General features: G+C 49.7%; 1 protein-coding gene across 2 annotated transcripts; it reads right to left on the bottom strand.

The window, feature by feature from the left end:
• Window positions 1-2,694: 2,694 nt before the first annotated feature.
• Window positions 2,695-26,800, bottom strand: USF2 (upstream transcription factor 2, c-fos interacting). Of its 2 annotated transcripts, none has more exons than XM_083627767.1 (10): window positions 24,423-26,800; window positions 16,129-16,175; window positions 14,366-14,538; window positions 12,939-13,058; window positions 10,205-10,358; window positions 7,956-8,043; window positions 7,256-7,314; window positions 5,889-5,983; window positions 5,480-5,608; window positions 2,695-4,442 (listed from the first exon to the last, which is right to left on the bottom strand). In XM_083627767.1, exons 1-10 carry the CDS (start codon window positions 24,473-24,475, stop codon window positions 4,353-4,355), a joined length of 1,008 nt encoding a protein of 335 aa, XP_083483893.1. In that variant the 5' UTR covers window positions 24,476-26,800; the 3' UTR covers window positions 2,695-4,352. The 2 variants fall into 2 exon arrangements, with proteins under 2 accessions (XP_083483893.1, XP_083483894.1); XM_083627768.1 differs by having other exon boundaries at window positions 14,423-14,538; window positions 24,423-26,786.
• Window positions 26,801-27,586: the final 786 nt, after the last annotated feature.

The raw sequence follows: 27,586 nt of genomic DNA, 5'->3' as shown, positions 1-27,586 counted from the left end.
GGGAGAGACATGCTTGAGATCTGCTTGAATCCAAGGCTATGGCTATGGGAGAGGCAAGATCTTTTTGGGGTCTTCGTGCTGTGAGCCCCTTCGTGGGCTCAGGTTGTACATATGCATAAATAAGCTATAGATCTTAAAGTCTCCGCTGTCCCTCACCCTGAGGAAACTGAACCCTGGGGAAGTACCCTCGCAGACTGTTTATTCCAAACCCTGCAGGCTGACAGGACTCTTTTCGCCTCTCACTCTTTAGCCACCTTGGAGAGACTTGGTCTAGGTACCCCATGATCCCTGCACTGTGGGATCCTTTGGAGAATCTTCTCTCTAGGGACCCAGATCTAAAACCATTTGCCAAATTGCAGGTCAGAGGACACCACTGCATGATGCTCAATCTGCAAACAAGCCAGAGAGCATTGCAACATAACCCTGTTTGCCCTCCTGGCATCACCCTCTCTCCCCTCCCACCCCTAAATTCTGGGACACGGACAGCAAGATCACAGGTTACGAGTGGCGACAGGCAGAGAAACGGACAGGCGACAGGCAGGCTGGCCAAGCGGCTTGCAAGCTAAATCATTCCCCTGGGCAAGCTGTCCTGCTGCGCCCTGCGCAGGGCAGGGATGTCAACAAACTTGTTGTCAGAGCAGCTCAAGGCCGCTGCTACTACAGGCCGGGGCTGGCGTCCAGGAAGGAGGGGAGGTCTACAAGGGAGGGCAAATGCAAAGGGATTCGAGGAAAACAGAAGTCCACCTCCACCCCATTTCACGGGAACTCTTTGAGGGTGAAGGTTTTTAAATAAATAAAACAATACTAAAGTGCCTCAAGGAAGCGCTAATGCGGTTCTGAGCCAAACACTCTTTTGCAGAAGACCTCAGTGGTCCACTCTATGACCCATCATCCCTGTTGAGTATTGGTCTTCAGCACACACTGGGCTGGTGGCTTTTGAGTACGCTGAAGTGCTTTTAACATCCAGATAAACCATTGGACCCATGGATTGTTGTGGGATTTAACCAGGTTGGAATGCCACCATCTTCAGTTCGAATGCACCAATGCAAGATTCTAAATTTCCACCACATAGCTAGGCAATTTAGACTAGAGACATGGAAGCTGTGGTCCTCCTGATGTTGTGGCACTCCATCTCCCATTTTGGCTAAACATTGGCTGCGTTGGCTGGGGTCGAGGGGTGATGTTCTCCAAGGAATGCTAGACTGGAAGAGCCCAAGGTCCTTTTCAACTTAGAGGATCCAAGTTCTGTATTAAGAGGGAGACATGCTATGTTTATCCAGCTGTTCTAGGGAAGATTGGGCAGCCTGATGCCCTCTAGACATTGTTGGACTTCCATAGTACCATCCGCTCCAACCAGAGGATGCCCAGAAACAAGGGATTCTAGGACTTGTGATCCAACAGCAATTGGAGGGAGACAGGTTCCCCAACTTTTTCTAGGAGCAAAGACAGGCTTGTGGTGGTGAGTCCAGATCTATGCGGACTGGATTGGGTCCCAAGCTAGATCACAGGGGCCATGCACAGCCTTAACCTATGTGCCAGCCTGTGGGAACCTGTGGTCCTTCAGCTATTTTTGGACTCAAAGGACTCCCATCAAGCCCAGCCAGCACGGTCGGGGGTCCTGTGCATCCCAGGAATGGAGGATGCCAGCTATCCCCCCTTGTTGGGGCTTCTTGCAGAAGTGCCATGCAACAAGCACTCCCCTACTCAAGAGCGGCACCATTTAGCAGGATACAACTTTGCATCTTCTACCCAATGCACAGGGCCAATGCCATGTTTGCCTTCGAAACAGCGGCGCAAATCAAACTTCTGAACTTACACAGCAGCAATGCTTCTGAATGCCAGTTCCTGGAAACCACAGGAGACCGTGCTTGTGCTTTTAATTCTCCTTGCTGGGTTTCTTGCAGGAACCTTGGCTGGTCAACTAGGAGAGAAGGATGCTGACCCATATGGGCCACTGGCCTGACCCAGCAGGCTGTTCTTAAGGTAATTTCCTGCTGGAGATACAGGGTACCACAAACTCTGGACAGGAAGTTGCGGGGATTTGTCTCAATGAGCCTGCAGCTGGAAAAGGCCTAATGGACCAAAACTATAACTGTAGGCAGGTCTAGGGGGCACTAGTTGACCGAGTGTGTCTTTTGCCAACGGCTCACAATGATTATGTGGCATAGAGGTATTAGGACTGTGGGAAGCCATCTCATCTGGTGGGTGACCAGGGGCCAGCCGCCATCTCTCGGCTTAACCTATCGCACAGAGTTCGTGTGGCAGAAGGCGATGCCATCCCCTCAGAGATTCTTGGGAGGAAGCCTTGGGATTGGAAGAAAGTGTGGTGTAGTGGTTAGTGTTTTAGGCCAAGACCTGGGAGATCCGAGTTCCAGTCCCAACTCGGCCACAAAGTCCACAGGGTGACACTGGGCCGGTCCCTCTCTCATGGGGTTGTTGTGAGGATGGAAGAGGGAGAGGCAGAACTATGTAGAGCACCTTGCACTCCCCCTGGAAGAAAGGAGGGATATAAATGCAATAAATAAACAACACATTAAGCTCTGGGGAGCCCCCCACTCCACCCCACGGTTGCTACTGCAACTGAGCTGAAAACCCCTGGTTGTCAAACTGGGGTCTTTGGGTGCAAGAAAAGGGAACCGACAAACAATTTCGTTCTATCCCCACACGTAGCCACAAACACCGTCATACCACAAAATGATTTGATACAATATTATTTCTGTGCAGGTTTTTCTTTTTTCCTTTTATATATAAACAGAATTTCTTCCTACTTTCCAACGATCAAACTCTGCAAGCCAACTTTTTTTTCCTTTTTTGATATACCATTTGTTTCCCCCAACCCCCTCGATTTAACCTCACTTCATCTCTTCCTCCTCACATTCATAGAGGATTGGAGCAAGACTGATATTTGGGTACAAACATTACCACAAATCCAGTTACAATCCTGGACATATGTATTTTTTTTCTCCAGGAGGGCTGGTATATAGAGATATAAAATGAAACAAACAAAAAAAATCAAACCTAAGGAACTCGCTATTACAATAATAATATTTTATAATTTTTAGGAACCATTTATCTTCTTTTCTTAAAAAAAATTCTGTGTGAAAGCAGGGGGGCGGGGTAGGAAACCCAAAATATAGGAGATTGCTTCTTTTCTTTAAAAAAAAATTTCCATCTCCTGATTATTATTTTCTTAATCTGAAATCTAAAACACTGCTGAAGTTTAATTAAAAAATTATATAATATCAAAAAACACACACAAAAGCAACCCTGTTGTCAAGTCAATCCACCACTAAAAAAAACCTCTTTCTAATGGCCTGGGTTTCAGCTATCATACAAACACCGTACCTCTATACAAACGCGCTTGGGAACTAATAAAATAAGAGATTACTTACAAGAAAGAAAGAAAGAAGGAAAGAAGGAAGGAAAGAAAGAGAAGGAAGGAAAGGAAGGGAAGGAAGGAAGGAGACAGTAGTAAGATTTAGGACTGAACTCCGCTGTGCCTTAATCATTATTATTTTACAAGTTTTGGAGTGGTGGGAAAACAGAGGGGTAGAGTTAGTGGACATGGCCGGAGAGGCAAAACTGAACTGCAGCCTCCCCCTGGTTCATGGCACGAGGATCCCTCCATAAAATAACCCGTTGGCCTGACTGCAAGTCCAATTCCAACTAACCTGCCACTGAGTTTCACCTGAAGAGCATTCATTTCAGGGCACCTCAAAGGCAGGGGTGGGGTGTCTACTTAACCTGCGGATCGTGTCCAAACCGCGTGGGGGGGGGGAGTCAACCTCACCCACTCTTGGGCTAGCAGCCAAACCTGAGAAACCCAAACCCCTACTCCTTTTTCACCCCCATGGCCAAATCAACACGATGGGTTTGCCCTTGGGGAGGCTTTGAACTGGCAAGACGGTCAGAAGAAAGAATCCGATAGCTTTTGAAACAGCCCATCTCAGAGGAGGGGGAAATGTCCCCACCCCACAGATCCAGCGGGGAAAAGGGGAGGCAAGTGGAAACTGGCTAACCTGTGTTAAAAATCTACTATAAAAAAATGCATCTTTTGTCTGTTTAATCTTAACGTATCCTAAGGAGAGGAAGGAAGTCAGGAGGGGAAGACAACAGGAAGTGAGATTGGGGGGAGAAGGCTGAAGTGGCTGGGCTGACGAGCCCCTTGATCAGACTCTTCCACCCCCCACTCCCCGGATTTTTTGCCGCTCCCCTCGGTTTACCCCCAACGCGAGGGGAAGGGAGGCAACGTTCGTTCAGAGCAGAGGGGGTTCTCTGTACAAAAGGATGAGTAGAACTGGAGGCTGAGATCCTGTGTAAAGAGGCAGTGGCAAAGTGGGCAGCTGGGGGGGCTACTGCCCAGGGGCATCTCCCACAATCTCGATCCCATGTTGCTGCAGCTGTGCTCTGAGAAGGGCGTTTTCGTTCTTCAGCTCCTCGATCTGTGGGGCGGGGGGAAGAGATAAGAGAGGTAATTGTGTTGTTTTTTTTAAAAAAAATGTTTATACAGTGGTACCTTGGTTCTCAGGGATGCAGGTGGCGCTGTGGGTTAAACGACAGAGCCTAGGACTTGCTGATCAGAAGGTCGGTGGTTCGAATCCCCACGACGGGGTGAGCTCCCATTGCTCGGTCCCTGCTCCTGCCAACCTAGCAGTTCGAAAGCACGTCAAAGTGCAAGTAGATAAATAGGTACCGCTCCGGCGGGAAGGTAAACGCCGTTTTTGTGCACTGCTCTGGTTCACCAAAGGCAGCCTAGTCATGCTGGCCACATGACCCGGAAGCTGTACGCCGGCTCCCTTGGCCAATAAAGCAAGAGTCGGTCACGACTGGACCTAAGGGTCAGGGGTCCCTTTACCTCTACTTTTACCTTGGTTCTCAAACAACTTGGAACCCAAACACTGCAAACCTGGAAGTAAGTGTTCTGGTTTGCAAACTTTCTTCGGAAGCCGAACGTGCTCCGTTTTGAGTTTTGCGCTTCTGATCTGAGTGCCACACTTCTGTTTTGAGTGTTACGCTGAGGTCTGTCTGTTTTTGCTATTTATTTTGTGTTTTTGCTGCTCTTTTTGTTTTGTTTTTGTGTGGAACCCAATTCAGCTACTGACTGACTGGTTGTGTGACTGCAGTACACTGCTTATTGCTTTCATTTTATGGATCAACGGTCTCGTTAGATAGCAAAATTCATGTTAAACTGCTGTTTTCGGGGTTGTCTTTAAAAGTCTGGAATGGATTAATTTATTTTGCATGACTTTCTATGGGAGAGCGCACCTTGGTTTTGGAACGCTTTGCTTTCGAACGGACCGTCGGAACAGATTAAGTTCGAGAACCACTGTATACCACTTTCCCCCTCCAAGGAGGTCATGTCAAGGTGGTGCGCATCGCGTTCCCCATTTTATCAGCACAACAACCCTGTGAGTAGGCTAGGCCATCTCAGCAATGGGTCTTTGTTACTGGGGAGGGCAGGTTTGGAGGGCTCAGGTACCTGTTGCCGTAACAAGTCGTTGTCCATCTGCAGCCGCTCAGCTTCTTTGAAAGTCTCTTGCATGTGCTGGTTCGTCTGGCGCAGTTCACGGATGTAGTCGCAGGCTTTAGACAGAATGCCTCCTTTACTCTGTGGGAACACACAGAACACATTTCCTAAATGCCCTGCCATGCTCAGAACAGGTAAAATTGCCCACAGCAATAGAATCTGACATCCGGGGGATGGGAACAGAGGGCATTACACCAACCTCGAACAGCCTTCCCCAATATAAACTGTCCCAAGAAGAACGAGGCAACTCAGTCTCCTTCGGAAGAATTGGCCAAGCCTGCCACCCGCAGCAGTAGCCAGCAACTCCTCCCAAACCAACAACCCTCCCGGCATTCGTGTCCTGCCCAGAAGTTGCCCTCACCGCCCCCGTCTTGCTGTTGTCTGTATTGCAGTCTGGAATGATTTTCGACAGCTGGACAATCCAGTTGTTGATTTTGTCCCGCCTCCTCCGTTCAACTAGAGAGGGGGAGGCAAAGAGAAAACAGGGAACGGATTAGACAAGGGAATTTTTCTAAAAAACAAACAGTGGTACCTTGGTTCTCAAACACCTTGGTTCTCAAACACCTTGGCACCCAAACATAGCAACCTGGGAGTGTTCTGGTTTGCGAACTTTCTTCAGAAGCCGAATGTGCTCCGTTTTGAGTGTTACGTTTCCATTTTGAGTGCCATGCTTCTGTTCTGAGTGTTACGCTGAGATTTGTCTGTTTTTGCTATTTATTTTGCTTTTTTTGTGACTGTGTAGAACCCAGTTCAGCTACTGATTGACTGTGTGTGTAACTGCAATTGTTTATTGCTTTCATTTTATGGATCAATGGTCTCGTTAGATAGTAAAATTCATGTTGAATTGCTGTTTTAGGGGTTGTTTTTTTAAAAAAGTCTGGAACGGATTAACCCATTTTGCACTACTTTCTATGGGAAAGTGCGCCTTGGTTTTGGAACACTTTGGTTTTGGGACAGACTACTGGAATGGATTGAGTTTGAGAACCAAGGTACCACTGTACCTTTTTGGGATCACTGCCACCCCCCCCCCAAAATAAAAATAAATCAGGGGCCACAGCAAATCACCCGACTCAATCTGCTCATTCAAAGGAGAAGAGAGCTTTGGAAGTGCACCTTGGGGCAGCTGAAATCCAACCTTACAACACATCCAAAATTATTATAATTATTAAGCCACAAGCCACAGCTGGGCTGCAGGCTACTAGGTTCCCCACCGCCAGGTGAAACACCTGAGCAATCTCCCCTGAGTTGGGGATGATGCTGGTCTACTGTGTCCCATCATTCCTGACCCTCGGCCATATTGGTTGGGGCTGGTGAAAGTTGTAGACCGAAGCCTATGGAGGGCGCCAGCTTGGTTGGGGTGTTTGGGTGGGAATGGCACCTCCATGAAGAAGTGAGCTAACTCAAATCTGCCACAGTTATTAGCGGGTGCTTGTGAAGAGCATCAGGCCCTGGTAATTAAGGAAGCGTGGGCGAGGAGAGGCACAACTTTGATGGGAAGTAAGAAAAACAGGGAGCCGTCCCCCTTAAAAGCACCCTGCTACAGAAAATTAAGCTTTAAACGTTCCGGGGGAGGCTGCCGGCAGTGTGGCTGTCCCTGCAAGCACGTAAAAACCCTCTCCTCAGGTTCTGTGGCCCCAGAGGGCAAGAAATCCCAGAACGTTCTGAATGTGGTGTTTGATTTTAATTTTTTTAAAGGGATGGTTCGGGCTGTTTGACTGTTCTGCGCACCTTCATTGTGCTGGGCTCGTCTCCTCTCGTCCCGCGGCGTCCGTGTCCCGTCCATTTTCCTAGGTTTTCAAAGCAAAGGCATGGGAGGGGGGGGGAATCAGGAGGGGGACAGGGAAGGGGACAGAGACCCTGCTCACGTCTCGGAAGCAGCGGTGCAGTGCCAGGATGCGAATATGAAAGGGGCAAGGAAAATGCCCCAAATCTCCCTTCCCATCGGCAGAGTGTGGGCCGTGGGAACAATGCACCGCCCCCTGCCCTTTAAAAGGGGTGCAAACATTCTTTCTGGGGTCTGTTAAGTAGAGCTGCATCCCAAAGTCCCAGCTTCAGTCCTTAGAATCTCCAGTTAAGACTGGGAGAGACTCTTGACCCAAACCCGACAGCAGTGCTTCTCAAACTTGGGTCCCCGGCTGCTGGTAGACTAAAACTCCCATCATCCCCTGCTTGCTGGGGATGATGGGAGTTGTAGTCAAGGAACAGCTGGACTACAGTTTGAGAAGCACTGCCTGCCCAGCGCAGACAGTCCTGTGCTGGATGGACTGACTCAGCGTAACACAGCTTCCAATTCTCTTAGTTTGGCTTCCTGGCTCCCCGTTTTCTTGGCCCTTCAGGAACAGCCATCATTGGGGGTCAGGGAGCTAGACAGCCGTGCTCCTGACTCGTCAACCCTCCCTCTTTGCTCCCTTCCCGGAGCCATACATACGGGGAATAGGGGTGGGTTCGGGGGGCGATGGTACGTTGCGTCCCTGTCTGCAGCACGTCCTGCGGGGTCATCATCACGTAGAATTGGCCTACGGGGAGCAACACAGAAGAGAAATTAAGCTTGCTATTTTGAAAGGAACAGCAAGAGGGAGGGAGAGCCAGCTGGCTGCGGAGAAACCCTAGCCACCCTTCAATTTTAGGACTGGGATGAGCCAGGATCAACTCTCCACTCACATATACATGAACTGTGCTGGATGCCTTTGGCCCACTCACTCCCCTGACCCACCTCACAGGGCTGTTGTGAGGAGAAAACAGGAGCAGGGGAAGAGCACCCAGTATATTCTACCTTGATCTCAATGAAAGGAAGGTGTAGTGGTTCAGTGTTGGACTAGGGCCTGGGAGATCTGGGTTCGAATCCCCACTCAGCCATGAAGCTCACTTAGGCCAGTCACATTTTCTCGGCCTAACCTTCCTCACGGGGTCAAAGATTCGGAGAGTTGGACGGGACCCCGAGGGTCCTTTATTCCAACCCCCTGCAATGCAGGAATTCAAATTGAAATACTTTATTGTCACTTGTACAACATGTATAGAGTGAGATTACACGAGCACCCCCCACTCAGCTCTCTTAAGTCTTAATTCCCCTTGTTGACTGACGCATACCCACCAAACCCGAAAGTCAGTTGCCCTGTTGTTATCTTTTCATTCAGCAGCCTAACAGCCCACGGATAGAAGCTGTTCTTTACCCTGTTGGTGCGACTAATCATGCTTCTATATCTTCTGCCCGAGGGCAGGAGATCAAGAAAGTGCCGACCAGGGTTTGAATCATCCCTGAGAATTTTCCTCACTCTCCTGAGGCAACCTTCTTCCACTATTTCATCCAGCAGATTCACGGGACAGCCCATAATATCTTGTGCTGTATTCACCACCCTCTATTGGCACTTCCTATCAGTTGATGTCAAACCAGCGTACCACCCCGTGATGCAGTATGGAAGGACACTTTCTATTGTGGACCGGTAGAAGGAGATCATTAAATGTATTCCTTCGCAATATTCTGAGGAGATGGAGTCTCCGTTGGGCTTTCTTAACCACCTGGGTTGTATTTATTTTCCAAGTAAGGTCTTCACTGAGATAAATTCCTAGGAATTTAAAGGAAGAGACTCTCTTCACATAGCCCTCCCCAATGTACGGCGGGACTAGTTCTCCTCTCTTCCTCTGAAAGTCCAACACCATCTCCTTTGTCTTGCTGATATTAAGGTGCAAGTTGTTCCCTAGGCGTGGCACTGTGGTCTAAACCACAGAGCCTAGGGCTTGCCAATCAGAAGGTCAGCGGTTCAAATCCCCGCGTCGGGGCGAGCTCCCATTGCTCGGTCCCTGCTCCTGCCAACCTAGCAGTTCGAAAGCACATCAAAGTGCAAGTAGATAAATAGGTACCGCTCCGGCGGGAAGGTAAACAGCGTTTCCGTGCGCTGCTCTGGTTTGCCAGAAGCGGCTCAGTCATGCTGGCCACATGACCTGGAAACTGTACGCCGGCTCCCTCGGCCAATAAAGCGAGATGAGTGCCGCAACCCCAGAGTAGTCCGCGACTGGACCTAACGGTCAGGGGTCCCTTTACCTTTACCTGTTCCCTAGGCGTTATGTTATGTTATGTTATGTTGTTGTTATGTTATGTTATGTTATGTTATGTTATGTTGTAGATAGGAATCTCAACTAAAGCATCCATGACAAAAGACCATCCAACCTCTGTTTAAAATCCCTCCACTGTCGAACAGCTCTTCCTGTGTTTAGTCGGAATCGCCTTTCTTGTAACATGAAGCCATTGGTTTGGGCCCTGCCCTCCTCCATGTGACAGCCCTTGAGATATTTGAAGATGGCTTCAAATATAGACACGGCAAGGATAACGTGAGGAGAGGGAAAACCTTGTACGACCACCTCGAAAGGTGTTGGGAGTTGTAGGGCGACCCCTATTTTCCTCAGAGCTACATTCCCTGGATTGTGAAATTCTGGTAATTCTAGCTCTGGGAGGGAATAGGGGTCCTCCTAAAACCTTCTCAGCATCGTTCACAAACCAGGGTCTTTGTGGGAAGCCACGGCTGTTAAAAGTGGTACAATCCTGCTTTAAATGGATGGTGTGGATGGGTCCTGGGTCTGTGGAGATGGCCCCTGTGCAAATTGCCCCTTGTGGACCACACTTCAGGATCCCGCTCCAGAAAAAAGAGGGGAGAGGTGGCTCGGCCCTTCTCACTTCCCTACCTCCGGCCTGCGTCAGCGACTGATCTGTCGTCTGCACCGACACCGCTGTGGCGTCCCCCACCGTGGAGGCAGGGAAGTACGCAAACCGGGCCTCGCCGCTGACGGCGTCCGTGGCCGGGCTCCCGCCATTGCTGAAGGGGTTCTGGATCACAGCCTGGAAAGGAGAGATGCAAGAAAGCTAAAACCATTCATCCGAAAATCTCAGGGTAGGCCGCAGAAAAAACACACCAGCCACACAGGTAATAAAAGCAAGAACAAGAACAAAACAGACACCCCTCTCACAACACATTTACCGTATTTTTTGCTCTATAGGACGCACTTTTTCCCCTCCAAAAATGAAGGGGAAATGTGTGTGCATCCTATGGAGCGAATGCAGGCTTTCGCTGAAGCCTGGAGAGCGAGAGGGGTTGGTGCCAACTGCCGCTGCGCTCCCCGGGCTTCAGGCAGCTATCCGCAAGCCTTCTGAGCCCAGCGGGAGTTCCTGCCGGGCTCAGAAGGCTTGCGGATAGCTGCCTGTTCTGGGGGCTGGGGTCGGGGGAAGCTTGGGCTTCCCCCGTTCCAGCCCCACGGCTAAAAACAAAGCCCCGCGCAGCTTCTCCCAGCTGGAGAGGTTGCGCGTGGCTAAAGAGGAAGCCAAGACAACTGTCTTTTTTTTTGGTTAGCTGCTTAGATGTTTTCTCTATGACCAAGAGGTATATACGCATTATGAGATGAAATAATATAAATGCTTTCATAGATGAAAAAATGAACAAATACATCTATACTCTATGGTTGCAATCCACCCCTTCCCCCACAAGAAACCCGCTCCCCGCTACTCTTAATACATACAAGCTCTTTGGAATATTCCGTATGCAAAGTACATGTTACACCACTGATCTAACTTATAACCATAGAAAGCTGCCTTATACCACACCGGCTATTGGTTTATGTAGCTCAATATTTCTGCACTGACTGGCAGAAGCACTGCTGACTTGGCCCAGTACAGTGATACCTCGGGTTAAGAACTTATTTGTTCTGGAGGTCTGTTCTTAACCTGAAACTGTTCTTAACCTGAGGTACCACTTTAGCTAATGGGGTCTCCCGCCGCCATGCAATTTCTGTTCTCATCCTGAAGCAAAGTTCTTAACCCGAGGTACTATTTCTGGGTTAGCGGAGTCTGTAACCTGAAGTGTCTGTAACCTGAGGTAACACTGTATACCTGATGGAGCGTCTCCACCCCCATCATTCAGCCCAGACACTGAGGTCCAGCTCCGAGGGCCTTATGGCGGTTCCCTCACTGCGAGAAGTGAGATTACAGGGAACCAGGCAGAGGGCCTTCTCGGTAGTGGCGCCCGCCCTGTGGAACACCCTCCCATCAGATGTCAAGGAAATAAAAAACTATCTGACTTTTAGAAGACATCTGAAGGCAGCCCTGTTTAGGGAAGTTTTTAATGTTTGATGTTTTATTGTGCTTATTACTTATTATTATTATGGTCTCTCTCATCCCAATCTGGAGATGCCAGGGATTGAACCAGGAAAGCAAAGCAGATGTTCTACCACTAAGCCCTGCTAACAATTTCTAGTTGCACTGTTTTAAAGTGCTGATGAGCCACTGAGTACATTCCTTGGCATTGTGGGCCAAGGCAGGTGGCTACAGATTTCCGTATAAAAACACAGGCGTGCAGGAAAGGCTTTTTGGTTTGGGGCACTGGGGAGATACCAGTAGCTGAGTCCTGCCACCAGTTGCCGAACTATATCCTAATGCAAATAGGAGAGAACGCACAAGCCGCAGAACGAGGATTCACTGGGATGCGCCATGTTTGCACTGCCCTCTTGTGGTCAATGAGTGGGAAATCTTTCCAAAATAATAAAAACTAGGCCAGTCCTGGAGAAGTTAAAAGGAATTTCGATTATTTGAGGCAAGTGATAAGGGCTGTCACGTTAAATCTTCACCCAGGAAAGCTAAACACAGGACATACGGAGTCAAGGGGCTGAGGAGGAGGGAGCTGGAAACGTTGGAGAAGCAGAAGGAGGATTTTTGGGGGTGTGAGAAGGAGAAGTACGACACGAGAGATCAGTTCAGCTCTCTGGAAAGGAGAGATCTACAGTGGTACCTCGGGTTAAGTACTTAATTCGTTCTGGAGGTCCGTTCTTAACCTGAAACTGTTCTTAACCTGAGGTACCACTTTAGCTAATGGGGCCTCCTGCCGCCACCGCACAATTTCTGTTCTCATCCTGAAGCAAAGTTCTTAACCCGAGGTACTATTTCTGGGTTAGTGGAGTCTGTAACCTGAAGCGTATGTAACCTGAGGTACCACTGTATTCCTCCCCCAGGAACCCACTGCACAGGGAGGGAAAGGGGGGAAAACTTGCTCACTTTGGTCTCCCCACCCCCGTTCAAATGCAACCTTCAGCAAATTCCCCCCAAAGAAATGTGGGCCTCAACAGACATCAGTTATCCTTATGTAGCCAAAATGGAGGCATGCAGTCACAAGAACAGAGGTTATCAGCCAGCAGGTGAGGAACCCACTGTTTTCAGAAGAACAGCAACCTAATAAAGCACTCCTATCTGTTAATAAGGGATCATCTGTGCCCTATGTTAATGAGCTATCTGACACACACAGCTCTTATTGTGAAGTCTGCTGACTGGAGCAACAACTTGATTGATGGACTGAACTGGGTGGAAGGAGTACGCATCACTAAAAAGCAAGGCATCTGGTGCCACCTTTGGGCCCCAATAAAGCTTCTCTCTCACCTGAGCAACAGCTTGCTGGCCACTGGTGAAAGCTGCTGTCGAGACCACGCTGACTGCCCCCGTCGCATCTGTCTGTCCATCCAGCTGACTGTCCGTCACCTGAACGACTCTATATGTCACCTGGCAGTGAGGAAGCAAAATAACAAGTCAGTCTTTCGGCAGAATTCGACAAGGGGGAAGACAGTCCCACAGAGAAGTCAAATCAAAGCATGTCTGTATTGCGACCATTCTTGGTGTGAAACGAGGTTCCTCAGCTGGAGAAACAGTAAGATGGAGAACGGTACTGAATATAGCATCCCAGAGTATTTCAGTGGTCAATATCCAACTAACAAATCGTGCCAGCAAAAGGATTTACACTTGTGCAACAGTACATCCTCCCTGCTTCCACCACCTTGCCCCCTAAGCCTGTTCTGGGTTTCCCCCAGCCCTCCCGAGTAGACTTGAGGAGGGTGTGGCACGTGAGGTGGGGTGGAAGTTCTGCTGTTCCAGTGGGAATCCTTGCTCTGTTGCGACACGTAAGTTGGACACTGGCCAAACTAAACGACAGCAAAAAACAACAACACACAAATACAATTTTCTAGTTCTTAAGGTTATGGCAACATCTGCTAAAATCTCTGGAAGCCAGAGGAGATTTACTCAAGAGGAGAGAAGAAACACACTGCTACAAGCCCTTCAGGGATTCTCCTGGGTGATAATAAATGAAGAAGACCAATCGTTTCCTCACGTGAAAGCAAGCACAGAATTCTGCATACAGAAAGTTAGTATGTCAGGGAAAGTAGAACCATTGCTTGAGAGCTACCAGGGGTGTGTGGGGGGGTCCCCACCTTTTGTGATGTGGGTTTGTCCCCCATCTTTCATAACGGTTCTTCTTGGAATGTTACTGAGGCATATAACTGAGACACGTTCATTTCCCAAAATGTGAGAGGCAACAAGGGGATCATCCGTCTTGGGCCTGGTCCTCACCAACAGGGAGGAACTGACTGGCGAATTTGAAAGTACTGGGAACCTTGGGAGGAAGTGATCATGGCCTTCTGGTCCTCATGATACGGAGGCAAGGGGTGTCTGTCTGTCATGGATGCTTTAGTTGAGATTCCTGCATTGCAGGGGGTTGGAGTGTTGGGGTTCCTTCAAACTCTGCAATTTTATGAGTCTGTGATTTGGGTAAACTGGAGTGGAGGGGTTGAGAATAAACGGTTGGAGCTTGCGGGTTTTATAAGGACCCCCCCACTCCAATAATGTGGGCAATGCTGCGACTAGACATTTGGGGAATATATTCAATCATGCAATGACGCGCACAAACACCCCCGATAATGAAATGGTGCGGTCCCATGAGCGCCACACCATGTGACTCCTCGGAATGTGACGACTGGCCAGTCGGCAGCGGGAAGCCGCCCAGGGGCCAATGCCCTTGCGCCTGAAGCTCTTACCCCTTCCGCCGTACCCACGCAGTTAAAAGCCAAGCTCCCTGACGAGGGTTCTGCTACCTGTCCTCCATTGTTCTCTGTGCGGAACTGGTACTGGATATTATGGTCTGTGAAGGCTGCTTGCTGGACGCTGGCGATGGCCACTGCAGTCTGCTCATCCGCATTTGTGCCGTCTCCTGGGAGAGAAAGGAAATTGATTACTGCCAGCTTTGGGCCACTCCCTAGCGGCACACCAGCCTCATCGACACAGGTGTTGTTGTTGCTGCTGCAGGGGTTTGCCAGCCTTTTGGGGGCTAACAGGCACATTTGTGACCTGGAATGGGCCTTCTCAGTGGTGGCTCCCCACCTGGTGACATCAGGGTTAACCTTTAAGTGTCAAAGGTGTTCCTGTTTACCCAAACATAATTGGGGTCACGGGGTATAATTATATCCCAGCCTGCATCAGTGTTCATCATTTAGTAGGGTGGGTCCTTCTTTTTATTTTTCTGGTGCAGTTTAAATCTTCTATAGTGTACGATTTTGTACTCATTGCTTCGAGAAATTTTTGTGGTAAGCAACAAATCAATCACAGTTTTGGATGGGACCACAAGGGTCATTTAGTCCAACCCATGAATCTTTTTCCCAATGTGGAGCTCAAACTCCCAACCTTGAGATTAAGAGTCATGCTCTACTGACTGAGCTATCCCAGAATTCCTGATAATAATGATATTAATAACATCAGCTGTTGTGGGCATCAACCAGCCTATTCCCTTGGCTATAATCAGATGCCTTTTTCGAACTGAACTCGGTGGAGGTGTCACTCTGGCGACTGCGGCTCTGCTTGGTTACTGGGGTGTCCTCCCACAAGGGAACCCACCGGATTTTTTTGGGGGGGGGGGTGCAACAGTCCAGGCCACACAACACACTCTTGATCTCAGTCACGTAGTGGGTTTATGTATACAACCTGCCACTCCGGAATTTAAAACCCTGAACTAGTTTCAACCTCTCTTTCATTTACGTCGTTCTAGAAACCTACATCTTGTCTGCAAAATGTGCTACTTAGCACACAGTCACTACCTTGTGGGAAGGACAGCTATTTTGATAACATTAAATATCCACCAAAGGTCAGGAGTCAGGTTAATGGAGAATATGAAGGAGCAAAGAATATGTTCAGGCTGGGCTCATACAACTTCTATGAAGTGACCTCAGGCCACCCACCCTCTCAGCTGAACCTACCTCACAGGGTTGTTGTGATGAAAAAAGTGTGTTTGTCTGTGCAAGAGAGAGAGAGGGAGGGAGAGAGGAATCTCTGTGTATGCTTCCCTGAACATCTTGAAGGAAAAGGAGGAGAGAAATAACAACAGCAAGGTGGTGGTCGACTGAGACCTCTCTGGGGCAGGGACCTTTATTTCTTGCTAGCAAAACTCTGTGAAGTACAAATGCACTAGGACGAGCCCAGGAAAGGGTTTGCTTCCCTCCTCTTTCCCTCGTCACACATCTTGTGCATGACACGTCTGAGTGAAGGACAAGATGCTAGAGGGGCTCTAGGGCTGTGTGGGTCTGCAGGGGGTCGGGGAGATTTGGGGTTCCAGCTGCCAACACACTGCCCCCGTGGGATCCAGACAGGAGGAGGCCAGAGATTCAGCTTTGTTCACAGACAGACATTTCGTACGCCTTACTTATCGGGCGGTGCCCTGGCGGTAGAAATCCCTCCCCGAGCGGGGGCTACAACTTGCTCACGCAGGTTGGCTGGGCATTTTCTGGGCCAGCCCAGGACCCCTCCTCACCTTCCTGCAGCTCGACTCCCTCTTCACCTTCTTGACCTTTCTCGTGGCTGTAACACAAAGGGAGGTGGGGGAGAGAGAGAGAAGAAAAAGAACTGTCAGCCGAGATAGAATCTAAGCCTGCAAAGCTCTAAGCTCTTGGTCTTGTTCCCTTCCAAAAGCTCATTCAGAAGAACGGTAGTCCGCATTCATACCATACCTTTATAGCACTATGATAGTACTTTGAACAGTCATGGCTTTCCCCAAAGAAATATGGGGAGCATAGTTTATTCAGAGTGTTTTTAGGAGACCCCACAGAGCTACCCATCCCAAAGTAATTGAAAAATCAACCCCCCCTTTTTAAAATAATCTTTATTAAAGTTTCAAAGATATTACAAGATAATAAAAAAGTAAAAAAGAAAAATAAAAAAGACAAAAAACATACAAAATACAGAGCAATAAAAAAACAATTAAAGAGCAAATCAGTCTTTCCATTTCTTGTCTTTCATTTGCTTATTTCCTTGACCTCCTCGTACCTCCCTTTTTTGTATTCTAGTTCAATTGATGTTTCAGCAAATCCTTACCCTTTTTACTTTTATCTTAATATTTTATCTTAATATATTATAGCCATTACATTTTCAACTGTTATCAATCCATTTTTACATACTCCTTTATGACATTATTACTAAAACCACATAGCTTCATTCCAGCATCCTTCTAGCATTCCTTAATTTTACAGTGTTTCTGTAAGCAGTCTTTAAATTTCTTCCAGTCTTCTTCCAAAATCAACCCCTCTTTGTGGGGAACTCTGAAAATCTTAGCTCTGTGGTTGTGGGAATGCATGACACCTCCTTATGATTCTTTGGAGAAAGTTGTGACTGTTTAAAGTTGCATGATGCTGCTTTAAATGTCCCGTGCAGATGGGACCAGAGGAAAATGTAGGAGCAAGAATTGTGCTTTTACTCCCGCAAGATTGAATATAATGCCTTTGGCTGTACATGGGGGACGATTCCAAAAAATTCCACAGTTATGTCCCTGTGGAGATGGCAGTACTTAATCGGTGGTGCATGTCCTTCTGGCTTGCACTCTTTATAAAGATTTGAGGAGTGAGGTTATCACCCCTCCATTATTGTCTACTCCGGGTCGCCCAACCACTGTTACAGTGTCCTTTCTCTTGGCAGATGAGCAGGTGACAGCAAAGGTTGCAAGGTTTTTAGCCAGGGCAATTAGAATAAGAGCCATTATTTCACTATTGACCCAAACCCCCAAATGCATTTTATGTAATTGACTTTTTACCTTTATCCTCTGTAAATGCAGCATAAGGGGTCTCTATAGTATAGTGTATTTTAAAATGAGGTTTCAGAGTTTTTAGGGGTTTTTGAATGTTTTATGTAGTTTTGTAGTAGTTTTATGTAGTTTTGTAGTAGTTTTATGTAGTTTTTCAATTTCATTGTCCTGCATGGGACAATGACAATAAAGATATCGTATATCGTACATACTGCATTTTGATTATTGCTATGGCTGGTGGCTGATGCAAATAAAGATTCATTCATTCATTCCCAATTGCAGAATAGAATTGCATAAAATAAAAGGAACAGAATTGCATAAAATAAGAGGAATTCTGTGCAGACGAGACCAACTTTCATTTGCTCCAGAATTCCACTGCCCTCCACGCAGAATTTTAACACTGCCTGGGCAACAGAATGCCCCTAAAACGTCCTGTGCCAAGCTCTTCTCCCACTGATTTAACAGCCCCTGCAAATCTCTCTCTGTGCAGAGCCTAGAAACCCAGCCCCGTTCCCTGGAGTGGGCAGCAGCACAGCCTCACTTCCTGCTCACTATTGGTGACAAGGAAGCTTGATATTCAGCCCGCGCATTCCTGAAAGCCAGAGATCCCTGCGCTGATATCTGCCACGAGGGTTCGGTGTTAATATCCTCTTTTTGCTTTGACGGAGACAGGATAAAGGAAGGCACACACTGCCCGGCCTTGCAGCTACGGAGGCGCTGCAAAGCATTTAGCTATCTTAATTCTTCGCACTGGCAGAGGGAGATAAGGCTCGTATCTCGGCAGGACGTTGGCGCAGAGCAGGAATGGCATCGAGACGCCAAGGGAAGGTGCCCAACACAGAGGAGAAAGGCTGGGTTAAAGAGCTCAAAAGCTTTTCAGAGGATGCCACCTCCATATCCTTCTTAAGGGTTAGGTTTAGGGTTGTGTTGTAGGTGTACCATAGGAGGTGCCCATAGAATGTCGGGACATGGTGTTGTTTTTCCTAGACTCCACCTCCCATCAGTCCCCGTCAGCATGGCCAACGCTCACTGGAATTTCGAAAGTCAACTCGCGAAACGAAAAGGGTCTACATTGCGGCAGACTCGAGATGGAAGTGTGCGGTGGGCCTCCCTAGGAAGGGAGTGCGAAAACAGTAGTAGGGAACCTGCGACCTTCCTGCACTACTGCTTGCAGCGGTTCTCAACCTGTGGGTCCCCAGATGTTGTTGGACTACAACTTCCATCATCCCTGAGCTCTGGCCTTGCTAGCTAGGGGTGATGAGAGTTGTAGTTCAGCAACAACTGGGGACCCACAGGTTGTGAAAGGCTGATCTAGACAATAAAGAGGACTGACACATCCACTGCTCAAATACGGAACTTCTTGCTTCATTCAAAAACCTTTTATTTTGGTTCTTTGCTACTGGAGAAATGATTTGCTGCTAAGCATCGCCCTGCCGCCCCCAAAACTCCAACTATTATGATATCCAGGAATTCAGTGTAGGTGTTGCAGTGTACCCACATAAACGCAATGGGCAGCAGGAAAGGCAGGAGTTCTTTTTAATTCTAATTTCCCCACCTGAGCAGGATGCTGGACCACTCGCCTGATCCAGCAGGCTTTTTGCCTGTCCCCCAATTTGCATCTCTCCAGATGTTGCTGGACCATAACTCCCATCACCCCTGACCACGCCTGCAAGGGCTATTGGGAACTGAGAGTTGAAAACGTTTGGCAGCCGCCATCCTGCAGAACTATCCTGCATTGCAGGGGGTTGGACTAGATGACCCCTGGAGTCCCTCTTCCAACTCTACAATTCTGTGATTCTATGAGTCATTTGAGCTTCACTGAGACATCATGGCACCTGGGCCTCTATTCCGTCACCCATCCCTACCCCTGGGGGACCCTGCCTTTCCACTTCTCCCCATCCCCAATATACTCAACTGAAAGCATGTAGGGCACACTAGACGCAAGGGTGGTTTTTAAAATTATAATAAAAGAGGATTCCACAATGACTAGAACAGACAGAAAATAGATGGAGCCCTTCGTTTTATTACTGCCTGGTAGACAACAGGGTCCTAATTATTCTCACCTCCTGTGGGGACAGCAGCTGAGTTTGGGGAGGTGGCTGGATTGGGGGGCGGGAGGAGAAGCAATGTCTGTGGATAAGATGTGGGAACTTGAGTACAGAAGAGAGAAAGGCACTTACGGGAGGTCTCAATAAAATTGGGCTTATGTGACTGGCACACACTTCTGGGAAGACCGTTGATGCAGAGCTGACAATGATGTCAAGGTCATCTTGACTAGCCAAGGAAACCCAGAGACCAGATGTTGGGGGCAAACCACAGGGATTGTTCTCTTTCTGCCCTGCATCAGGACTGACCCTCTAGATACCCCTGGACTGCAGCTCGAAGCTGCCTGGCACTGTACAGGGTCGTAGCTAGGGGGTGGTGAGGTGGGCCACCACCAGGGACACAAGTGATCCCCCCCCAAAAAAATTGGCTACAAATATGTCCATAAATATAAATATTATTGCCTCATAAGAAATGGTTTTAAATAGAGGGTGAATTGAATGGGTGTAGGGGCGGGGGTTGGAGGAGAGGTGGAAAGAAGAGCTAGGGGGGTCCGTGGCTAGGGGGGTGCAATCTGGACAGTTCTGCCAGGGGCGCAAGATGTCTAGAGTGCCACAGCCAGGTATGCTCGTCTGGGCTTACAAAGGGGTCCATCAGGTTAAGATTTTGCCCAGAGCCCCCCCCCAACCTGGCCAACCCCTTCCTAATACGCTGAGCACTAGAACTCGCAAGACTCTTCATCCCCACCTCCCTTTACTGCCTCCTCGATCTCATAAGCGCAGTCCCTCTCCTTGCTTTCATGGCCTTTTCTGGGAAAGGGACAGCCCTGGGTAAGGTCACAGGTCAGTGGTAGAGCACATATTCTCCATGAAAACGGTCCCAAGCTCAATCCCTGGCCTCCCCAGATACTTTTAAGGGGAGAGAACGCCTGCCTAGAACCCAAGAGAGAGCTGCTGCCAGGCAGTGTGGAGCAAATATGCTTCTCAGATGTATTCCACTCTCTATGCGCCATTCCAGGCATTGCTGGATCCCAAGGACCCATTCCAGCCAGGTAAGAACACCCACGGAGGGTGCAAAGCAGGGCTCGTGAGAAGGGTGGCGTTCTGGGGAGAATCCCGAAGAGGGCTGGAAGGAGGCAGTTTCCCTCCCCACCGAGGCCTGAGGCTTCCCCACCCCTGACACTACATAAGCAGCTTCCAATGGTTCTCCTGGCATCACCAACAATCACATGAGATAACTCTGGCATCTCCCGTCAAGTCATGCTCCTCTCTGTTCGCAACAGAGCCCACCCCTGCTTAGGAGCTTTCTCTCTCCTTATTTAAACCCCGGTAAATGCCCCCAATCAATTCCGGGAGTTTAAAAAATGTACTGGCAAAGTAAGGGGAAGAAGAATCTGGGGTAGCAACCCCTAATACGTTTTCTCTTATGTCTCACCAACAGGGCTAGGCCTCACCTCTGTTGACGGCGTCTAAGAGATGCCTGCCTGCCTGTTCACCTTCCGCCGCCGCCAAGAGCTGAGGAGGCACAGAGGTGGCAAACCTGGGTCCCTCCAGGTAATGGTGGGAGTCTCAAATCCCAGCAGCCTCAGCCAGCATGACCAGCGGTCAAGGGTGATGGGAGCTGGGCCTGAGCAACATCTGCACAAATCTGCCAACACTCTGGTCTAGGAGTGGCTAACAGTGTGATTTTTGAGCCTGAAAGTCAGTATGTATATACATGTACGCATACCATCAGCCATACACACCACAAAAATGACAAATCTGCAAATACACACACACACACACACACCTGACACGGGAGCAAGAAGCACCCTGCTCCTCTTTCTGCAGCCCAACTATTCACTTGCATGAAGTTCCATGGATCACCCTCTTATCCTCTTCACCATGCCTTGGGGTAGATTGAGTAGACCAAAAGGGACTGGCCCAAAGGTCACTCAGTGAATTTCGTGACTGAGCGATGATCTGAGCCCAGGTGTCTCTCCAGGCCCAGTCTAACGTCCTGAACAACAAACTCAGAAAAGCCGCTTTTCCTCAAGGAAGCTGTTATCCTGCCGGCCTCTGTGCATCTTTTCCCCGGTGTTCCCCCCACCCCAACGAAATATTGTCTGAATGTACACAATGCAGCAAATATTGCTGAAGGCCTGTGCATAGATGGAAGAAAGGAAAGGTCCAGGGAACTCTACACATAGAGAGAGAGAGAGAGAGAGAGAGAGAGAGAGAGAGAGAGAGAGAGAGCTCTACTGAAGGAAAGCTCTCTGGGAAGAAGTCATGGGTGATATCAGGCGAATCAACACATTACATCAGGAATAGGGAGGTGAAGAATATCAACCAATCTATACAGGTCAATTTTAAAACAAGTTGTTGAATATTTTGGGGGGAGCATCCCCCCCCAAAAAAAATGTTTTGGTGCTTTTCTTGGATTTACTAAGCATTTAAAAATACTAATACAGTGGAAGTTCGGGTTGCAAACGTGATCCATGTGGGATGCACATTTGCAACCTGCAGCGTTTGCAACCCACAGCGGCACGTCTGCACACACGCAGGTTGCGATTTGGCGCTTCTGCGCATGCACAACCCCCAAAACCCGGAAGTACCCTGTTCCGGTACTTCCAGGTTCTGGCGGGTCTGTAACCCGAAAAACGCAACCTGAAGCATCTGTAACCCAAGGTATGACTGTAATAATCACCCTACTTGCCACACATCCGGGTTTTTCTGGACATGTTGCCGTTTCAGCAAAAAATCCGCCCAGAATCAGTGGTTCTCAACCTGTGGGTCCCCAGATGTTGTTGGACTACAACTCCCATCATGCCTGAGCTCTGGCCTTGCTAGCTAGGGGTGATGGGAGCTGTAGTTCAACAACATCTGGGGACCCACAAGTTGAGAAAGGCTGGCCCAGATGCCATTCAGCAGCCTGATTCCCAGATGTGTCCGGAAAAACCTGGATGTATGATGGCAGCCCTAGATAAGGCTGATCTGCATGTGCAGTAGATCAGCAAAGATTTCCAACTCCCAATGGTTTAACAATAGCAACAACAAACTAGGCAGATGAAATGAAGAGAGCTTGGATTCCCAGGGTTCATTCGGCGGACCACTCCTTTCCATATGAACCCTCCCCTCACACAGTCCCAACAATCATCTAGGGACTTTACCTTTTTACCCTCCCAAATGAATTCACCCAGGAGGCGAATTCCAGGATGCCCTTGCTTCTCCATGAAACAACTCAGTCTTGCAAATCGATTCACAAATGTTACTGCCTACAGTAGCTCTTACCAGCCATTTATTATGTTAGCCATTTATGGCATACCCATGGTTAAGCCCCCTCTCTTCTAAATTATGCAACTTTCACTGACTAGTCACCCAGAATCCAGTTTTGCTCACCATAAGCGAGCGGAGCCATGGGAGGGGAGTGCCAAGGCATAGCACAATTCTGCACTGGCTGTTCTGCCCAACTGCCACAGAGTAGACGGCCCTCCTTGAAGCAGCACTGCAACCCGGAAGGAAACAAAGACTATTCCTAGGGTGGCCGTCCTCAACCTGGTGCCCCTCCAGATGTTTAGGACTACAACTCCCATCAGCATCAGGCAGCATGGTCAACGCTCAGGGAAGATGGCAGCTGCAGTCCCACAAGCGCAGGAGGTCACCAAGTTGGGGAGGGTTGTCCTAATACAGACCGCAATGCACTGCAGTATTTTTGGATTTCCCACCAGGTGTGTATCTTTCTCAAGGAAACACAGCAGCCAATCCCAGTTCTCCAATAATGTCTGCACCATGCACAGTGGTCACGACCGCATGTCGTAGGTGCTCACTTGATGAACATTAGGTGTTCACACAACACCCCCAGAAACAGCAACGGATGAACTGGTGTTTGGTCCTCTGTTCGCAGTGAAGGAACCATGTTGCCAAGCCAGCCAGGCCTTTTTCTTACTTTGTTCCACCTTTCTACTGAGGCAAGGCTGGGGAACATCTGACCCCTGGGCTGCTGTGATGGAGGACTCCCAGCATCCCTCTCTCCAGCAGCCCCAGTCCCATTAGCCCTCGCTGGGGATGGTGGGTGCTGCAGCCCAAAGCAAGCAAAGGCTACGCATTGCCCATGCCTGCACTAAGGAGCTGGGGGAGGAGAATGAGGAACGCAATCTGTACTCCTCCCCCCCCATTTTAATCCTAACAAACCTGTGATGTAGGGTTAGGCAGTGAGAGCATGCCTGGGGGTGTCACTCCAGAACATTCAGAGCAACATCGGGATTTAACCCCGAGTCTCTAACCACTACAACACACTGCTGGACACTCAACTTAACAACCTCTCCCCACCCCCATCACTCCCTCTCCTTTGAAGCCCCACAATCGCACCCCCACTTTTTCTGATCACTCTGGCAGCCTCCTCCCTGCTCAGAGTCACTTGCCCCCGTTCCCAGCCCTTACCTGCCAATCAGTGTTTTGTGTTCTCCCTCCCCCCACCAAAACATTGAATGCTTTCCCCACCCCCACCCCTCTCCAAATGCACACAAACCCAAGATTTATCTTCCCCTTCCCCAGCCCTCCTGACAATGCATTTCACATCTTGGACGGTGCGTATGCGAGTGTGGGTTGTTGTGTTTTTTGGGGGGGGGTGTCCCGTTGCTTCTCACCCTACAATGGCACGGAGTCCTCCTGATCACAACCTCTCCTCTCTCTCTCTCCACACACACACACACTTTCCCTTTTATTCCAGACACCCAGTTCTCAGCCCCAGGTCACGTCCCCTGGAATTGCCGTGTCCCCCCACCCTCGTCCCACTTCCCCCGTCCCGGAGAGCCTAAGCTCTGCCTCGTCCTCCATTTTGTTCTCCCCCACTCTCTCTGCGCCGCTGCTGCTACCGCCGCAGGAGGATCATGGCTGGTTCCCTCTCCCCTCCCCCACCCTCGCTAGGCCCGAGAAGAGAAGGAAGGCTGGGTGCCGTAGCCCCCCCCCCGCCCTGCTAAATGGGGGTGTCGTGAGATCTTTCCCCCTTACCTGGATGCAGCGGAGGCGGTGGCTGTGTCCAGGCCGGGATCCAGCATGTCCATGGGGGGAGAAGGGAAGGGGGGGAAAGGGAGGGGGGAGGGAGAGGGGGTGGGGGAAAGACCCCCGCAGCACCAGGGGGAGAAGGGGGCGGGAGGGGAGGAGGGAGGGGACGAAGTTTAAATCTCACGCCGGATGGAGGTAGAGGGGACGCGGAGGAGACACGGGAGCCGAGGCGCTGATCACGGGGACAAACACTCGGGTCATGTGAGGAGGAAAGAGAGCGAGAGATTCTCTCTCTCTCCCCTCCTTCCCCAGCTGGGAGCCCGGGACACGTGAGGGGGGAAGAGACGGGAGAGCGTGGGAGCCGGAGGATGCGGATTGAAAGAAAGGGGGAAAGGGCGGAAAAGGATCCGAGGAGCTGCTGCTGCTGCTGCTGCCGATCGAACGTCCGCGGCCTGCTTTGGAACGTCGGCGAGCAAGCAGCGGATGGAACGTTGCAACAATCCGGAGAGGGAGAGGGAGGAGGGGGAGGGGATAGAACGCTGCGACGATCCGGGGCGGGGGAAGAAAGAGGCGGCGGCGGCGGCAGCGGTGGAGGAGGGGTGGAATAGAACGTTGCAAACAAGCCGCCGCGGCGGATAGAACGTTGCGGGGTTCGATCGAACGTTGCGGCAGCGTGGGAAGGCGGCGGGGTGTGTGGGGAAGCGTTCTTTGTTGTTTTAGAACGTTGGGCGATTGCAGGGGAATGTTGCAACGGCGGAGCTGCAAGAAAGGGATCGCGCGCGGGGGGGGGGGGGAGTAAGACGGTATCTACGCGCGATCGGATACTTTTAAGATCGTAACCCCCCAGCTATTGCGGTCTCCAGGGCGCATGCGTACATGCTAGAGGCAGCTGGGGTGTGCTTGGGACAAGAGTGGTGACAGCTCAAACGGTAGAAGGAGCCCCCTGAATACTACTTGACTGGCGGGGCGGATGTGGGGCGGGAGAGAGAGCAGATAGGAGCCCGGTTCGGTGAACCGCTTAGCTCGGCGCAACAACTCGAAGCTGCGCCTGCAAAGCTGCCATCTCAAGCGCGGTTTGCTAAGAATCAAGGGCCATTGTGGTCGATAAGACATAAGGAGTAAACAAGCGAAGGCTCCGGTTGTGCTGGGTTTCGCCTCCCACCCTTTCCTGCTTCCACTGAGCATGCTCTACGGAGAATATTTGCTCGAGCTGCCAGCCTGTGGACACTTAATCTGGGCGCGGGCCCCGCTGGACAGAGTCGCAGTTGCTTCCGAGTTAGCAGCCGTGGGGTGGCGGGTTCTGTGCGTGTGTACTCGGAAAAGCAGCGTCCGCTGCGTTAGGTGCGGGCTTGCTCCAACCCGCCATCCATTAGCTCCCGGGATCTGGTACCCAGACGCTGTTTTAGTCTACTAAAATGGAGTTATCAGCGCAAAAGCCGTGTCTTGACCTACTTTCCACAAATTAATCCGCTGTTACGTCGCGTGAGTCGTCAGCAAAACTCTTTTGTCCCAGACCGGAGCGGGGAGGGATCTCCCCAGAGACTGCCGAATGGCTGCAGGTTCCCCGTCCCTAATTTAAGGCCAGAGAGCGAGCATGATCCCATTCCAATAAAAAGCGCGCGGGGTGGGTGTGTTAACAACGCAGAGGCGAGACTTGCTTCTTTTTTGCATGTTTACTTGGCAGTCGATTCTGTTAAATTGTAATAAGCCCTTTTCCTAAGGAAGCGGGCGTGCCTGTCTGCCTTGTTAGGACTGCAGCTTTCCTTCCAGCGATCTCAGGCGGCTCAGATCCTGTAGCTTGACATCCAGCAAGCCTGGCGATTCAGTTGTCAAAGGGCTACAAAACAACCAGCGGGGGGGGGGGAGGCCTCTCTTGAGCCGTGGTAGGCCAGAAGAAGTCACGCGATTAAGACGCATTTACCAATAAAGGCTTCCGGGGGCGGGCTTACTCTCTTTGAGTGGCAGGAGGAAGGGAATTCTTGTTTGCTTGTTTTCAGGCATGGTGAGAGCCAAATTGTGAGCTTGAGTGAGGAGGGAAACTCCATGCAAAATTGCATGTCAATCCCGCGGGGCGGCGGCGGAAATTTGCAAACGGCCAACAGCCCTCCTAACAGGAGATTGATGGAAGGGCTGGGGCCACCCTGTGGATATTGTGCTTAGCTGTGGCAATTCTTGATGCCAGAGTGAAACCTCATAACAGCTTGCTGCAAAGTAGACTAAAAGCAGTGCACAGTTAAATTATGGCATTTGCTCCCTCAGGAGGCAGTGATGGTCACGAACTTGGACTGCTTTAAAAGAGGACTGGACAAATTGCACAGGGTGGATGGTTGTTAAGTGCATTAACCACTCAGCTGACACTATTGTTTATTTATTTATTTTTACCCCAGAGGGAGCGAGTCTGGCTTCTCCAGGGAGGGAGTTCCAGTGTCTGGGAGCAGCCACTGATTACCCTATATATATGTGTGTGCGCGCGCGCGTGTGTGTTTGTGTGTGTACACATTACTTTTCTTAAATGGAACTTGAGGTAAGGTACATAGAATATGCAGGTACAGTGGTACCTCGGGTTAAGTACTTATCGTATTTTTCGCTCTATAAGACGCACCAGACCACAAGACGCACCTAGTTTTTGGAGGAGGAAAACAAGAAAAAAAATATTCTGAATCTCAGAAGCCAGAACAGCAAGAGGGATCACTGCGCAGTGAAAGCAGCAATCCCTCTTGCTGTTCTGGCTTCTGTGATAGCTGCGCAGCCTGCATTCGCTCCATAAGACACACACACATCTCCCCTTTTTAGGAGGGAAAAAGTGAGTCTTATAGAGCAAAAAATACGGTAATTCGTTCCAGAGGTCCGTTCTTTAGCTAATGGGGCTTCCTGCTGCTGCTGCTGCGGAGCCTCTGCGCGATTTCTGTTCTCATCCTGAAGCAAAGGTCTTAACCCGATGTACTACAGTGGTACCTCAGGTTACATACGCTTCAGCTTACATACGCTTCAGGTTACAGACTCTGCTAACCCAGAAATAGTACCTCGGGTTAAGAACTTTGCTTCAGGATGAGAACAGAAATCGTGCAGCGGCGGCAATGGGAGGCCCCACTAACTAAAGTGGTGCTTCAGGTTAAGAATAGTTTCAGATTAAGAACGCACCTCCCGAACAAATTAAGTAATTAAGCCAA

The sequence above is a fragment of the Podarcis filfolensis genome, assembly GCF_964270895.1.
Source record: "Podarcis filfolensis genome assembly, chromosome: 8".
NCBI lineage: Eukaryota > Metazoa > Chordata > Lepidosauria > Squamata > Lacertidae > Podarcis > Podarcis filfolensis.
The sequence above is the reverse complement of the archived record's forward strand: the minus strand, read 5'-3'. Positions and strand labels throughout refer to the sequence as shown.